Source organism: Phoenix dactylifera, chromosome 3 (assembly GCF_051530095.1).
Source record: "Phoenix dactylifera cultivar Ajwa chromosome 3, Ajwa_hap1_PhDact_Kaust_v1.1, whole genome shotgun sequence".
In the NCBI taxonomy this organism is placed as follows: Eukaryota; Viridiplantae; Streptophyta; class Magnoliopsida; order Arecales; family Arecaceae; genus Phoenix; species Phoenix dactylifera.
In genome coordinates, this window is record NC_143192.1 from 31,925,825 (window position 1) to 31,942,307 (window position 16,483).

Sequence of the window (16,483 nt, forward strand, 5' to 3'; positions counted from 1 at the left end):
AGCTATAAATTACTATCAGTTTCTACTCAAGCCAGGTTGAATACATTTATCGAAATGCGAATAGTACGATAGATTGGGTTGTCTCCTTTATAGCCCGGCATTCGGATGCAGTAGTTTGGATTAGGGTCGAAGATATATCTCATCATTTGTATCAACTTTTTTTTTTAATTTGGTAGATTATAGTCACGTGAGAACTAATATGAATGCTTTTTTTTTTTTACCCCAAAAAAAAAATATTGTACTATAACGATCTGATGCGATAAAAGGTACAAAATCAAGGCTTTTAGAATGCCGACATCCAAATCAATAAACCCTCTTTTTTAAAAAAAAACTACAGCCACTATTTATCAATTTAATACTTGGAAAGCTTTATTTGTAAAGATTAATCAACTATTATTTACTATCATAAAAAATAGAGAATAGAAAGTGGCGTCTCGCACTGGACTGTTGCGCTTGTTTGGTATTAACGTCGGACGAGGGAGAACAGGGAAGAGAAAGCGACTGGTAGCGGCATTGTTATTCGTTTATGGAAGTTTTAAAAACAAAATTATGAAGTAGAAGAACCGGAGAAAAAGAGACGACACGGAGAGGGAGAGATATCTTGTTCCTCTGATGGCGATAGGATGGATTGGATGCCCCTCCCTTGCCATCTCCTTCCATCGACCTACTCTTCTTCCAAGAAACCCCCCTCTCTGTGTCTCTCACACACACGCACGCACACAGAGTGCGGCCTTCAAGGGTCTCTCCCTCCTCGCCCTCTTTGGTTTACTCTATTCTGTTTTGTTTCTTGCCGTCATGGATGGTAACACAACCTTCTCTTGCCGCATGGCAGTTTTCAAGTGGCTCGAGGAGGAGGAGAAACCGCCAGGAACTAGAAGAGCTCACCAGCTCGAAATTTGAATCTTGTACAGGAACCAAGGAAGTTCATTTTAGAAGGTGAAGAACTTTGCCTCTTTTTAATTCTAATAATTCTCTTCGTTCTTTCCTTTTTTGTTAGTTTGGCAAAGCCATATGCCAATTTTTTTGTGGAATTTTAGTAAGGACAGAGCAGTTTGTAGGTTGTTTTTTCCCCCTCTCCTTCTAAAGTTACCATTTTGTTGGATAAAAGAGTGATTTTGAAGGGTTTGCTTGGCTTTTGGGGCCTAAGAGGACTCACGAGTATCTGATCCTGGAGTTTTAAGTCTTATAGAGGTGAATACGAGGAAAGACCAAGAAATTTGATTGGAGTTATATGAATCTTTCAATTTAGAGTCACTCGTCCGACTTTTCTTCTTGTGATTCTTTATCTGGAGTTTGGAGAAGTTAGGGATTTAATGATTCTTTTTTTTTTTTCAAAACTAGGTTTGCTTTTTAAGGTGTCCGTGTCCTGATTCTGTTAGTTTGGATCATCTCTAGCTTATCTCTCTAATTAATTTTGCAGCCAAAGAAGTGCAACTATATATATAGATAGGCTTTTTTTCATAGTAAATGACTCATATCAATTTACGAACAAACTATTGAATACTATTTTCCATTTAGTAGAGACCAAAATTGAATCTATGATGCATTTTTTTCATGCCTTATACAGTGATAGTCAACCACCTCTAGTTCTTTCACTGTATCATTTTCAGTATTTTATCTCCTCTTATTTTTTTGATTTTCACCTCTTTCTTATTGCTTCTTCACACCTGTTCTTGAAAATGTTGAAGTATAAGAATGGAAATACTTTAAGCTAGCCAACAATTTCTTAAAGTCATTGTGGCCTAAGCCAACCCAATCTAGCTCAAACTACTTTTGCTTGCTCGGTAGAACTGGCTTACACACTGGTTTGGTATCAAGCATTACTTGTCAGATATTTTTAACAACCAGCAACATACCAGTTTGTTGGGTAATGCTGGACTAGCAAGGATCTGTAAGACAAAATCAAGTACAAACATTATCAACCATTGGGGCTGTGCATTATAGATATTTTAAGAAATTCTTGTTACATGTTTATAACCATGTTAGGTAATATGACATGCTTAGACATTACAAAAGTAGCACTGAGGATAACATTAATATATTTTTTTCCCTTAATCTGTTAGAATTTCTAAGTTATCTGCTTGAATCATTTGTGTAGGTATAAGGAGTAACACAAAGTGATATTTGGTTGCTATAGTGACTAACTTTCTATTTTGAAGCTTCAATTTGATTTTTTTTCTCAACCATTTTCGGATCAACTTAATCATTTCTCTGTGATGGGGGCTTAAGGTAAGGAACTCTATAATTTGTCTTTTAGTTTCTGCTTTTTTACCTTTTCTTTCTCCTTTTTTACCTTTATGTCATGGCATTCATTTATATTATGCAAAACAAAAGAATCTTGATATTTAAGAAAACTTATTTGATATTCTTAGCAAATCAAATGACTATAGTTTCTATCTGGCTTCCTTATTGGATTGTGCTTGTCAAATTCTCTGAGAACTTCTTGATTGGTGGTTTCTAAAAAATAATCAGGAAGGCAAATGTTCATTCTTTGTGCCAATGATTTAAGTCACTAAGTGCCATTGACATGGGTTGCATCGCTTTGGGGCCAGCACAACACATAGCATGCCATGCTGACACATGGCACTCACCAACATGCAATGGGCACAGGGTAAGTAAAAGTTTGATACATTAAGAGTTGTTAATGAATTAAAACAATATTTTAACTCACATCTTCCCATACAATAAAAAATGTGGGCGTGTATGCTCGATGATTGGTGAATACTGTATAGGATGTTACTTAAGGCACGACATAGGAGTGTAGTTGAGCCAAGTTTGATCGAGTCTGTATTCGATCAAGCTTGGCATGAAATTACTTTTGAGCATAACCTTTGAAATGAGCCTGATTATTTTATTAGTAGGTCGAGCTTAATTTCAAACTGAGTCTAACACGAGCCTGATCAGCCAGCTTGATTCAAAAAATTTCCTAGCACCAAAAATTTACTACTTTGACCCAACCTCAGAAATCTAAAACTTGTTCTTGTGTTGGAAAGTTGACCTTAATTTGATGATTTTTGAATTTTAAATTATTTTTTTTATTGAACTCAAAGGGGGTTTTGTTCCTTATTTACTGTGATATGTAAATGGTCTTTTACTTAAATGATATTCATGGGCGACTAAATTCTATTGTGCAAAACCAACAAACGACTACCCACTTCCTCTGCAGTACAAATAAACAGCGAGGGAGAACAAAAAAATTTCTTTTGGTTAATGCCAGGCCATGCTGAAACTTATCAATTTCATTGATATCTAGCGATGTGCATGGTACCTGGGCACATGTCTGCCCCATTCTGGTACCTAGCGTGCAGACTGGCACAGACTAAAACTGAGAACCTTGATACTTGATGCATGTGAAAGAAATTTGAGTCACTTTTGAACTTACCTTTGGATCCATGTAATTAGTAGTTCTGGGAGGTTGTCTAACACTTGGACGAGCATGAATTAGATAGACAAAATTACCTAAAATGATGGCATGCATAAGAGAATATTACTTTTCTCTTTTTGTGAACTCATCCATATCTTTTCATTGTCTGAGTCTACACCGAAGTCCTTGCAAAGTAGAATGTAGCTTAGTTTATTTAGTTTTGTAGGTCAATTAATGTTGTTTGTAAACATCTTACTTGTTTTTTAATTCTAGAGCTTCTTGAAAAGGGAAGTGTCCAAGGATTTCAATAGAAGGTTTGTTTCAATATTGTGGATATCTGATGCAATTTTCAAGGGATGTGGAGTCTGTGAGCTTATTTTGCCTTGGAGATTCAAAATCTGGTTTGTTGAAGAAAATCAAAATGAGTGACAAGAAAAAGAAGGTAGAAAATAAGAAAGGAAAGTTTTCTATATCAAAACAATAAGCAAAATGAATTTCCTCGACTACCAAAATATTTTATATACATGTCTCTTTAGGAAGCTATCAGACAAACCACATTTAGGGTTAGTGGTCAATAAGGAGGACTCTACGAAATGGACTTTGTTTGGCATGTCAATTAACTTTATATTGCTCCTTCCTAAAGCAACACAATAGCTGATATAATAATAGGAATGCCCTTACAAATCCAGAAATTGGCTCCAACTATTTAATGACCTTCAAAAGCTTATTTAGCTTATTTTGTATTACTATGATTATAAATCAACTAAGACCATAATGGATAAATATTATGTTCTGAAGCGTTATGATGCAATGCAACTTGAAGTCTAATAACTTGGGTACCAAAAAAAAGAAAAGAAAAAGTCTAACAACTTGGTATAGAGTGTTTGAACCTCAAAGCTTCTTTGTTGTCTTAAATGTACAAGTCACATTTTTTCATCCTAACCCTTGTTCTTGTTGACTTTCTTGGCACTGGGCTTGGCCTTAAGAGTGTTCCATAAGTTAGGTTGGCATCCAGCTCATGTGGAGCCCCCCTTATGCCAACTCAAAACCCATGCCTCTGCTCTCCTGGTATCGGTAGGAGAGAGGTGGTGGAGGCATGATTTATTAATAAAAAAAGAGTGCCTTAGGGCTGTTGTATGGTGTAGCAAGACGCACATAGACAAAAGGAGAGTGGGAAAAGAGGAGAGAGGAGAGAAGAGAAGAGAGGGAGGAGAGAGGAGGGAGAAGGAAGAGGAGAGAGACCCTTTCTTCAGGTGTATTGACCTCGACTCTAAATCTTGTCCATATTTGGTATGCAACTTTGCAATGTCTTGCACAATGCTTGTATGGCATTCTCTTTGTTATTTTTTCTTGTCATTCTCCTTAGTGATTTTGTGCGTGGGTGATCCACGTACGAGTTATGTATGCAAGTGGTGATTCTTAAGTCAGGATTGCTCGGCCTAAGAGGTCAAGTTATAACCTCCCTATTGCTTGATGGAATCTTATGGCTTTGTGATTTGTTTCCTATTAAAAGGTTTTCCATGTAAAATTTTGCGTACCTCTTTTATTTTTGTTATTTCCTTGTCTTTATAGTTTGGCAATCTTAGAGATCGCACACAAAAGGGAACACATTGCTTCCCGATAGTTGTATTGGAGCATAGGATTGGTATCAATTATTCACTTATGCATCATGAATGGAATCATTTGCAGGATGATGAGTTTGAATGGGAATAACTAGTTGATATGGCAAGCTGTGATGGAAGACTTGCTATACTAAGTGTTCAAAATTCCGTAGATTAAACTTATATCAACCAAGGGTAGGTAGGGCAAGTGCCTATCATTATCAAGGATCATACTGACAAAGGGTGTTGATAGGTATGCATGTTACACCCTAGAGACCCTTTGTGTGGCATTTTTTTCAAAAACTATGTTTGCCAGAAAGGTGGGGTTTATCAAATTAACTATCCTATTCATGGTTCTTTATGCGTGCTAAAAATAGAAACATGCATATTTATCCAATAACTTGGAATCTAGAATCCACGTAAAATATATAGATGCTAAGATTAGCATTTGAAAAGAAATTAGATTAGTAAAATATATTTTAGATATTTTTAAATAATTAATTGAAAATAATTTTAAAATATAAAATATTCTTTAAAATATTTTTTAATTAAAGGCTTTCATAGATTGGACCAATGTGGATAACATATAAAAAAATCAATATGAAAGGAAGTGTCTTCATTGGGTTAATTTGAAATTTACAATGACTTTGGGCTAAGCTTGGGTGGAACCCAAATGCACCCAGATTGCAGCCATTATTTTCCAAATTTTGCTAGCATTTGCGCATCACTAGTGCCACCATGCTTTACTTCCTTTTTCCCAAGATGTCACTATTAGTATTTTAATATTATTTCAATGTTTTTTTAAAAGATTAATAGCTGATTGCGTAGACCTGTAGATTAGCCCCTTCTTAACAACTTAGCTGAAAATCGACTTAAAATAACTATTTGCTTGGGTTATTTTCACATATATACGATCTTTTATTGTAGGCTTTGGTGATCAACACATACCTCTAATCATTTGTTTCTTGATCCCGTGTTCATGCTCTAAACTTAATTTACAAAGTTTTTTCGTAGTTTTTAGATTAAGTTTGAATAAAAGTTCATATTGAAGGAAAAAAAAAGGATAAGAAAGAATGTTATCTAGCTACAATGTACATCTATCTCAAAATTTAATTTCAGTTGGCAGGTCGGATGGAGATGCTATGATAGTTATTTTGGCAAATGGTATTGGAAGCATACCAAGGGCCCTGATGGTGGCAAGAGAGAAATGGTATTACTGTGTATAGGGCACAACTGGAGTTGCTCAACGGCTGAATGAGCACTAGCAGAAAGAAATCGTCATCATGTTTGCAACATTAACAAGGCAATCATTTATTGATTTGGGGATAGTACAAGATGTCTTTTATTGAGAAAAAAGGAATCCATCAAGTGTGTTGAGAAGGATCCTATCAAAGGACAAGCATGGGTAATGTCAGAGCTTGTTAGGGGTGGGTTTGATGTGAGCATGTGCCATTGGGTAGGAGAATTGCTAAGCAAGGGAGACCCCTTCTTATGCCAACCAAAACCCCTGCCTCTCCTTTCATGGTATGGGTAAGACAAGGTGGTAGTGGCAAGGGTAATCAAAAAAAAAAAAAAAAGCCCTAAGAAACTACTGTATGGTGTGACCAAACACAAATAAAGAGAGAGGGATAGTGGGGAAAAGATAAGAGGTAAAGAGAGAAGTGAGATAGAAATACCATTTCTTTAGGTGTCCTTGCTTGACTTATGATCGACATGGGAGCAATGTGGTTGTAGTATTTGCATGCAACTTCGCAATGTCTTGTATAGATTTTGTACAATATCCTTTTGGTGTGTTTTCTTGTCTTCCTCCTTGATGATCTTGTATTTGGGTGATCCATGTACGAATTATATAAATGAGTTGTGATCCTCGGGTCATGATTAATTGGTTTAAGAGGTGAAGTTGTAACATCCTAGTTCCTAGTGGATTGCTTCCTCGCTTCTTTGTTCTTTTTCCCTAATAGAGGTTTTTTCATATAAATTTTGTGAGCCCCTTTTGTTGTCGTTTACTCTCTCTATGATTCGGTAATCTCATAGATCACACGGAAGAGAAGATTTCACTTTCCACTACAATCAGTATATTTATTAAGGATTTAAACACTGGTGGGATAATAGTGCATCTCACAATCTCAAGTGTCAGGATGAGGCATTGTTGTGAGTGTTGGGAAGGGATGAGTCAGGAAATGGATCAGGACATGACCGAACATCGACCTTCTCAAGTGTCGATAAGTTGGGCATCCCATTCCATGGCCCCATCCCACAATATATAAAATCTTGTTATTGGTGCTAGCATAATGGGTCTTTCTATATTTTTTGTTGCTTCTGCAAATGACTCATTTTTGCTACATGAATCTTTTTCCACTTGTGCAAAACTAGCCTTTGAGTATAGCATCTTCTTTCATTGCTTCTCCAGTAATCCTAGATGAGGTCCAGCAGCCTTTGTTTTTAGGGACAAAATGTGCATAGGAAGTTCTTGAGTCAAAGAGGGAATTTTTATCATTATTAGTTGATTATCCAACTTGACTATGAAAATAGTCTTTAGGTGTGAGCATGGACGTTTTGGTTCATGCATATATAAAGCAATTATTATTTTAGAAGGAAATTTTAAGTTGTCCTAAGCAAGGTCCGCCGTACCGGTACCGGTCGGCGTACCGGTGGCGGCCCGGACCGGTACAAATCGGTCCTGTACCGGTCACGTACCGGTCCCGTACCGGTCACGTACCGGTCCCATACCGGTTCTCCAACAATAAATCACCGGTACCGGATTCCATGCTGATCCGGTACCAGTTCCAGGCCGGACCGGTACGGCAGACCATGGTCCTAAGGATAGTTTACGTATCACGTATAAGTGGCTTGAGAACTTGGCACTATCATGGTACATTGTGCTCCAACGAGCTATGCTAGTGCTTGGAATGCATTGGCATGGCAGAATGCCAACTACGAGGGATGTAGCCAATACCATGCTGATGCTCCATGCCTGCAAGGCACCAGGATGATACACATAGTGCCATGCCATGTTGATTGGCACTTATATCCGTTCACAGGGAAAATGTGAAATGCTAGAGAGTACAACACATTTGTGTTTCAGAATATAAGTTCATGGTGTTTTTTCACTTGATATGTGAAAGCTTTCTATCTAGCTTTTAGTTGTATTTTTTTGTAATATCTATGATGACAATGTTTGTGGTGCCTTCACCATCAAATAGTGTATTTCTGCTGGAAGTTGTTTGAGGGCATATGATTTTGCACAGTTTCAAAGGTTTCAATTGGCTTTCATGCAGTGTCAGCCGTTGTTGATCAATTTTGTGCCAAAAGACCACAATTGGTTCAAACCAACCATAAAGGGTAGATTCAGTTAATATCTGGATAAATTTTTTGGGTCATTTTCTTCATCTTTAAAAGTTAATAGAGGAACCATTGAGTGCTTTCTGGGATGGCATCACCCCTTGCCACTTGGGCAAGGGGGTAGGGGTTCAATTCCAGTTCAAGTCGGCCCTCAAGGGGTGGGATATGCATATGGTAGCAGGTGGAGATTAGCCCCTCCTAATCTCAAAAAAGGAAAAAAAAGGGTTAAAGAGTGGGAAAGCTTATTCATTAGGTAATGATGCGGAATATTATGAATCAATTTTATAAAAGTTGAACTTTGTTCTGCAAGTTCTAAGAAAAATTAGTAGCATTTAGATATTTACTTCTAACAAATTTAAGAGGAAAACAAATCAAATTTTAATAACCAAATATTGATACTAAGGCGTAAATTTATAGAATATAGCAAGATCTTGCTAATACTTCATTGATCCTCAAATTTAAGGAACAGCATTTTGCTGGAATTAAGAAAAAAAAAAATCAAATCATTGTTTTAGATTCTTTTAATAAAGAAATGGAAACTGTGAGTTTCTTACATCTTGACATAAGCATATGCAAGATATTTTTATACATATCCACATACTAACTTTACTAATGCAAATTATGTCTAATACAGAAACATGCATATTTGCTTTGTAGCCTCCTTTTTTTTAAGAGAACAATTTTTTTTTTAGTTCTTGTTGTTTTAAAATATTTCTCAATTTTAATATTTCTTGTCAAATTTGAGAAAACTAAGTTGAGACAACCAAACTATTTTACTGAATGAAACTCAACCAGGTTGACTAAAACCAAATTTGAATTTTCTTTGTTCAGAAGATTTATTGCTTTGAAGTTGTTTGTATTATTGCAGTCTAATAAGGTGCTCCATATAGATCTTCTAATGGTTTTTTCTTCATACGTACATGAAAATATGTTGAGTTGTGACATAAGGAATAATTTCTACTTGAGTTGTCGTATAGTACAGCTATTGCTTCTTCAATTTATAATTTTTTGTGCCCTTCGTTGTTATGCATTAAGCTTAAAATTATGATAGGTGACTGAAGTTCCTATAATTTAAGCTGACTGAGATTAGTTTAGTTTAAGTTTCCTCATTGACAAGGACTTTCAACCAACAATTTTGTTGCCAGTTCACACCATATTGTATTCATGATACATACGATACTGATGTGTTTTCCGCATGGTATTTGCATATGCCATGCTGTTTGTCCCAACCTGTGTCACTTCTTAATGACCTCTATTAGTGCACATTGTTTCAATACACTAGGAGAGACTAATATGAAATGGTATATGCTGTATAATATTTTTCCCTTTTAAACCTATGCTGAACTATCTGAAACTTTCATGCATCTTTTTGAGGTGGTCCAAATCTCACTCTCTCTCTCTCTCTCTCTCTCTCTGTCTCTCACTTTGAATTTGAAAGTACAATTTATGAGTAGGATCTAGTAAGTTATCTTGCATTAATGCTTGATGTGGGGGTCCATGTTTGCAATGATGTTGTGGATATGGAGCATATGCTGATTGCAGTAGCACACTTGTATATGCACCATCAGAGACACTTTGTGTCGTTAATGCGGACTAGTTACAAATCCTCTCCAGCTTTTTTAGTCTAAAAGCACAACTGCTTATTCATGTTATTGCATATATTTGTGTTTTTATGATAAGCATAGATATCGAAAAACATGATGTGCAATCTATCTTAGCCAAACAGCATACAAAAAATACTTTTTCCCCTGTCGTTGGGGTTGTTCATGGTATCATAGAATAAATAATGCAAACTTTGAAAATGACAATCATTTATGCCAACCACATCGCTGTGACAATTACCTGCATGACCACATCAACTTTGTTTGGCAAGTTTTAATGTCTCCAGAAGGTTGCTTTTTCCAGAGTTCATATGTCATTATAGGAATGCTTACCAGATCAGGTTCTATGGCCCTGTTTATTACTGGAATTAGGCTTTTCAAAACTAATCTACCTAAATCCAAACAATTCAATAGATTTACAGATAAACTGAACTTTGAAGGAGAAAATCAGATCTTGTGCCCAATATTCAGATGCACGGTGACTGCATGAGTTTTTGAAAGCTATTTTTTTAACACATTGCAAATCTGCACATATTAAATGCTAATGTTTGGAATCTTATTTAGACATACTTCTTCATGCACCTGTTCCTGCGAATTTCATTTGCTCTGGTTTTGCAAGTTGTTTTATATGTTGTTGATGCTGCTAAGTCCCTTCATGGTGGAATGCACCAACTCCACTACAGTTATCCTTTGTGTTCAACTTCAGAAAGAAAACTAAGAAATGGACTGTACATTTATTTTATTATTAAAAGAAATACCAGTTAAATATATGCACCTCAGATCTGTTGAAACATTTAAAGTGGGGACTATCAAGGCCCTTTCCAACCAGTTAAACAAGTTCTATCTGCCTACTGTAAGAGGCAAAAGCAAGTTTTGACTCCAAATTTCGTGTTATAGTGGGATAACGAGAAAAAATGAACAGTTTGAGATTATAAAAATAGTAAATAGCACACACTGTACACGGAAAAGTTAGAATTGTTTTCAATTTATAAAACAAATTAAAAAAATAAATTTCTAACATGGCCAGCAATTTTGCATTAATATTTGAGATATTTAAGATTCCATCCCTCTCTACCTGATAACAATTATTGAAATAAACTTCACAAATTTCAAGAGTAAATTATCTGGATCATTTCACCAATTGCTTTACATCTTTTCAAACCTACGTATTTCTGAGTAAGCATGGTTCTCTGAATTCCTCAGAGTAAAGGAATTTGGGCATTTAAGTGACTGGAATCATCGTCAACAATCTTTCTAGACTTGTAGGTTTTTTTAAATGCTTTAGTACAATCTTTACATGATATGCCAAAAGACCAAATTTTTGTTACATATTTCATGCCTGCCTTGCATAAATTGCATATATACATATGCATGTACCCACATATGTACATAGGTGTATATGTACATTGTATGTACATGTGTACTGCCTAACAAACAGTCAGACGTGCATCATGTTGCTATCAACATTTACAATAAGAGTGCTGGCAAATTTTGCCAACCGTTGGGTTACTATAACTTTATATTTGAGCACAAGGTGGGGACTGTTCATTCAACTTCTAGGTAATTGTTCTCCAGTACTCATGTTAAGCATTATGTCACATTTTAGATTTGTTTTGCAATTTGTAGTTTTATTTATAACTTTGTCCATGATAATTTGTCATTAGTTCATTCCACACGAGGTTAATACAATAGCCTTTGCTGTATATTCTTTTTAAAAAGTTACTAATAGTTTATTACTCTATATGTGACATTTCACCTGTCTCCTTTTTTCTTTTTCCTCATTCAGGTTGAGCTTCCAGTAGGTGGAATCCTTTATCTAACCTCACCAACTCCCAGATTATAAAAAATGAACAATCTTAAGCTCGGCGTTGAAGTTGTTGGTGCCCATGACCTCATGCCCAAGGATGGCCAGGGTTCTGCCAATGCTTATGTAGAGCTCCACTTTGATCACCAGAAGTTCCGGACCACCATCAAAGAAAAAGATCTGAACCCTGTTTGGAACGAGCAGTTCTACTTCAACATCTCTGACCCTTCCCACCTTCCTGACCTGTACCTAGAAGCTTATGTTTATCATATCAACCGAGCCTCCCAATCCAAGTCCTTCCTCGGAAAGGTTCGGCTCTCTGGATCTTCCTTTGTCCCTTACTCTGATGCTGTTGCCTTGTACTATCCGTTGGAAAAGCAACATATCCTTTCGCGTGTGAAAGGAGAGCTTGGCCTTAAAGTATTTCTCACTGATGATCCCTCAGTGAGACCTTCCAACCCCCTCCCAGCTGTTGATCCATTTCTCAGTAATCCTCCTCCAGTTCGCAGTCATCAAACTCCAGATCAATTCACCAGTCCAAATCTGAACTTCTTTCCAGAAAACAGAGCGGAGTCAGTTCAGACCTTTTACCACCTCCCAAGAGAGCAGCGCCAGGTCCATTCTACAGCCCCAGTTGGTGACCAGCCAGTGAGGTACACTGACGAGATGAAATCTGGACCGCCTCAGGTTGTCAGGATGTTATCATCATCATCGCAGCAACCAGTGGACTTTCAACTCAAAGAAACAAGTCCGTTCCTTGGTGGGGGACGCGTCGTTGGAGGCCGTGTGATACATGGGGAGAAGGCAGGTGCTTATGACCTTGTGGAGAAGATGCAGTATCTTTTTGTACGAGTGGTGAAGGCACGCGATTTACCAGCCAAGGATGTGACCGGGAGCCTTGATCCTTTTGTTGAGGTGAGACTTGGAAACTTTAAGGGAATCACTAAACACTTTGAGAAGAAGTTGAACCCAGAATGGAATGAGGTGTTTGCGTTCTCTAGAGAGCGATTGCAAGCATCATTCCTTGAGGTTGTGCTCAAAGACAAAGATCTTGTTAAGGACGATTTTGTTGGAATCGTGCGTTTTGATTTGAATGAGGTCCCAACACGAGTTCCACCAGATAGTCCTCTAGCTCCAGAGTGGTATCGGCTGGAGGACAAGAAGGGGGACAAGATTAAGGGCGAACTTATGTTAGCAATATGGTATGGAACACAAGCTGATGAATGCTTCCCATATGCAGTGCATTCAGATGCTATACTGCCTACTGATTCTGCTGCTGCTCTGAGCTCCCACATCCGTGCGAAGGTCTATCATGCACCAAGGCTGTGGTACGTTCGAGTCAACATCATCGAAGCTCAAGATATTGTTGTGTCTGATAAAAACCGCATCCCAGATTTGTTTGCTAGAGCACGGATAGGGCACCAGACATTGAGGACGAAGACAATTCAGTCTCGGACGATGAACTGTCAATGGAATGAAGAATTCATGTTTGTGGCTGCTGAACCTTTTGAGGATCACCTAATCCTGTCTGTAGAAGATCGTGTCAGTGCGAGCAAAGAAGAGGTGATTGGCCTAATTCATGTGCCTTTAGGGTCTGTAGACAGGCGTGCCGATGACCGGGCGATACGCCCGAAATGGTTTAACCTTAAAAAGCCAGTGGCAGTCGATGTGGACCTGTTGAAGGAGGAGAAGTTCTCAAGCAAGATCCATGTTCGCATCTGCTTAGATGGAGGATACCATGTGCTTGATGAGTCTACCCACTACAGCAGCGACCTCCGACCAACTGCAAAGCAGCTGTGGAAGCCTCCAATTGGGTTGCTTGAACTTGGCATCCTTAATGCTGATGGGCTCCATCCAATGAAGACACGGGAGGGAAGGGGAACAGCAGACACATACTGTGTGGCCAAGTATGGCCAGAAATGGGTACGAACTCGCACCATCATTGACAACCTGAGCCCAAGATTCAATGAGCAGTACACATGGGATGTCTATGATCCAGCCACGGTCCTTACTGTTGGTGTCTTTGACAATTGCCAGCTTGTTGAAAAGGTTTCTGGTTCTAATGGCCCCAAAGACATGCATGTCGGGAAGGTACGCATCCGACTCTCAACTCTTGAGACTGGACGTGTATATACCCACACATATCCGCTTATAGTCCTCCACCCCTCCGGTGTCAAAAAGATGGGAGAGCTCCACCTTGCAATCCGGTTCTCATCCACGTCAACTGTGAACTTGTTGTATCAGTACTCCAGGCCTCTCTTACCAAAGATGCATTACGTACGCCCCCTTTTGTTGATGCAACAAGAGATGCTCCGTCACCAAGCTGTCCAAATTGTGGCAGCTCGGCTGGGCCGAATGGAGCCACCTCTCCGAAGGGAGGTTGTGGAGTACATATCTGATGCTCATTCTCATTTATGGAGCATGCGCAGAAGCAAGGCAAACTTCTTTCGCCTCATGTCGGTCTTCTCAGTCTTGTTTTCAGTTGGAAAATGGTTTGGGGATGTGTGCGCATGGAAGAACCCCATTACAACTGTACTAGTACACATTCTGTTTGTGATGCTTGTCTGCTTTCCAGAGCTGATACTCCCGACAGTTTTTCTTTACATGTTTCTGATAGGGCTGTGGAATTATCGGTTCCGCCCACGCTATCCTCCCCACATGAATACTAGGATCTCTCATGCAGATGCTGCGCACCCAGATGAGCTTGATGAGGAGTTTGACACATTCCCTACATCTCGGGGTGCAGAGCTCGTGAGAATGAGGTATGATAGGCTGAGGAGCGTGGCAGGGAGGATTCAAACAGTAGTGGGGGATGTCGCAACGCAGGGGGAGCGGCTGCAGTTACTACTGAGCTGGAGGGACCCTCGTGCCACAATGATGTTTCTGATCTTCTGCCTGTTGGCAGCATTGGTGCTGTATGTGACACCGTTCCAGGTGGTGGCAGTCATTGCAGGGTTCTACTTGATGAGGCACCCAAAGTTTAGGCACAAGATGCCGTCGGTGCCATTGAACTTCTTTCGGCGGTTACCAGCGAGGACAGACTCTTTGTTGTAAAAAAAGGAAATTGTGTGGATGGTTTTTCCTGCAAAACTGTTTCCATTAGAATAACTTGTGTCCTAATTTTATCTTTATGTTATGCTGTTTTTGGTGGTTGTGGATGTTGTCATAGTGGGTGAAAGACTTCATATAATATTTGAGTTGTTGCTCCTTTGTCGATGTCTTTCAGAAAGACCTGTTTGATGGATTTCTTCTGGTAGTTGATGACTTCTTATCGGAACTTCTGGGGCAGTTTTTTATAAATCAATTGTATGTTTTTTTTCAGAGCAGGTGAAGTAACTACTCTACCAAAGGATGAATCAGGGATAACTATTTGAATCATTGAATCAATTGTTGGTATACTTCATCTCCTGATGTTTCATGAATGCAAGTAGATGAAATGATCTAACCAACCAGCTCAACCTTCGGTGCATCTTGTTTTGGTGAAGAAGGCTGCTTATTGTTATAATGATCAGTGTCTAATCTTTGTTGGAGCTGGTTACCTGCTACATCTGCTCTCTAACTTTCCAATAAATTTGTTGGGAAAACTGGTTACCTACTTCGACGAAACATGGATAGCTCAAGGAGCCCAAGCAGGCAATCTATGATGACCTACTGCCAACAGTCTCAATACATAATAATAAAAAAAAATATAAAAATAATATAAATGATTTGACAATAAAAAAAAGTCAACCTGTAAGTAGAATACTGTAGATTAAGATTGTCGAATATCTGGGGATTGGTTGGCCAAGAACAATAAGTTAAATCTCTTATTTTTTTTTCTTCTGTTGAAGCATTGGTCCCATCTACCATTCGAACAGCTGCCAAACATTGGCATCCACAATGGCGAATGTATGTTCTCAGGATTGTGTTCCCTCTTGATGACTGGTTTCTGCTCATCCCAATCCACGAACACGCATTGGACGGCTCATATATTTTAGTATCTGGTTAATGCTAGTACCACACTGTAGCCCATTGTAGCACAATTAGCCTAAAAGCACTCTCAACTGATTTGGACCAGGAATTCGGCAATTAAACATCTGAACTAATTACGAGATCTGGAATCCTGCAATTAGCTCAAACAGTCTAAATTAATTAGCAATTAGCTCGACCAGATTGAACTAATTATGGGACCAGAAATCTCACAATTAGCCTGAACATTTGGAGCTGATTACATGACTAGGAACCCTCCAAATTAGATATGAATCATTATTTTCATTATTTTTTATCATTTCAATGTAGAGTAGATTAGGTATATGAGTATAAATAATTAAATATATACAATACTAAATCTTTGGTGGTTGTTAAGGGCTTGTTTCTCCAATCATATTCGATACAGTAATCAGTAGAACAATTTTGCTCTGATGCAGTCATGACTCATGACTGAGGAGGAGGTTGAGAAGATTCCTATACATCTTTGATCTGGACGTTTCACAAAGCTTTAGTGTAGCTTGATTTCAGCCCAAGCTCACTGTTAGGCTCAGTTCAGGCCTTGAATTGTGTAACAACGGGGCCTAGTTTCCATCAGGTGTCCGGTAATGTCCGTTAAGCGTATAACTTAGTCTAGCCTATCTCAGCCTGCTTGATGTGCACATCTAAATTCATATCTAAATGAAAAAAAAAAAATCTATGTTTAAATACAAGTTGAAGTAAATATCAGGGAATTTTTTTTTATATTAAATGTGATTTCCTTTAATTTTGCATCTCTTCAAATATTAGTGGTAAGAGCCTCATT

General features: G+C 38.2%; 1 protein-coding gene across 6 annotated transcripts; it reads left to right on the forward strand.

Moving 5' to 3' along the window:
• Positions 1–438: 438 nt before the first annotated feature.
• On the forward strand, positions 439–14,941 carry LOC103695724 (FT-interacting protein 3-like). Of its 6 annotated transcripts, XM_089929539.1 has the most exons (5): positions 544–739; positions 833–936; positions 2,099–2,229; positions 2,473–2,611; positions 11,695–14,941. In XM_089929539.1, the coding sequence occupies exon 5, from the start codon at positions 11,755–11,757 to the stop codon at positions 14,764–14,766; it is 3,012 nt and encodes a 1,003-aa protein (XP_089785665.1). In that variant the 5' UTR covers positions 544–739; positions 833–936; positions 2,099–2,229; positions 2,473–2,611; positions 11,695–11,754; the 3' UTR covers positions 14,767–14,941. The 6 variants fall into 6 exon arrangements, with proteins under 6 accessions (XP_008775338.3, XP_088574099.2, XP_017702499.3 ...); XM_017847010.5 differs by lacking the exon at positions 2,473–2,611 and having other exon boundaries at positions 527–739; XM_089929540.1 differs by lacking the exon at positions 2,099–2,229.
• The last annotated feature ends 1,542 nt before the right edge of the window (positions 14,942–16,483 follow it).

Coding starts and splice junctions, on each gene's coding strand:
- LOC103695724 (XM_008777116.6), top strand. CDS start 11,755: ATGAACAATCTTAAGCTCGGCGTTGAAGTTGTTGGTGCCCATGACCTC.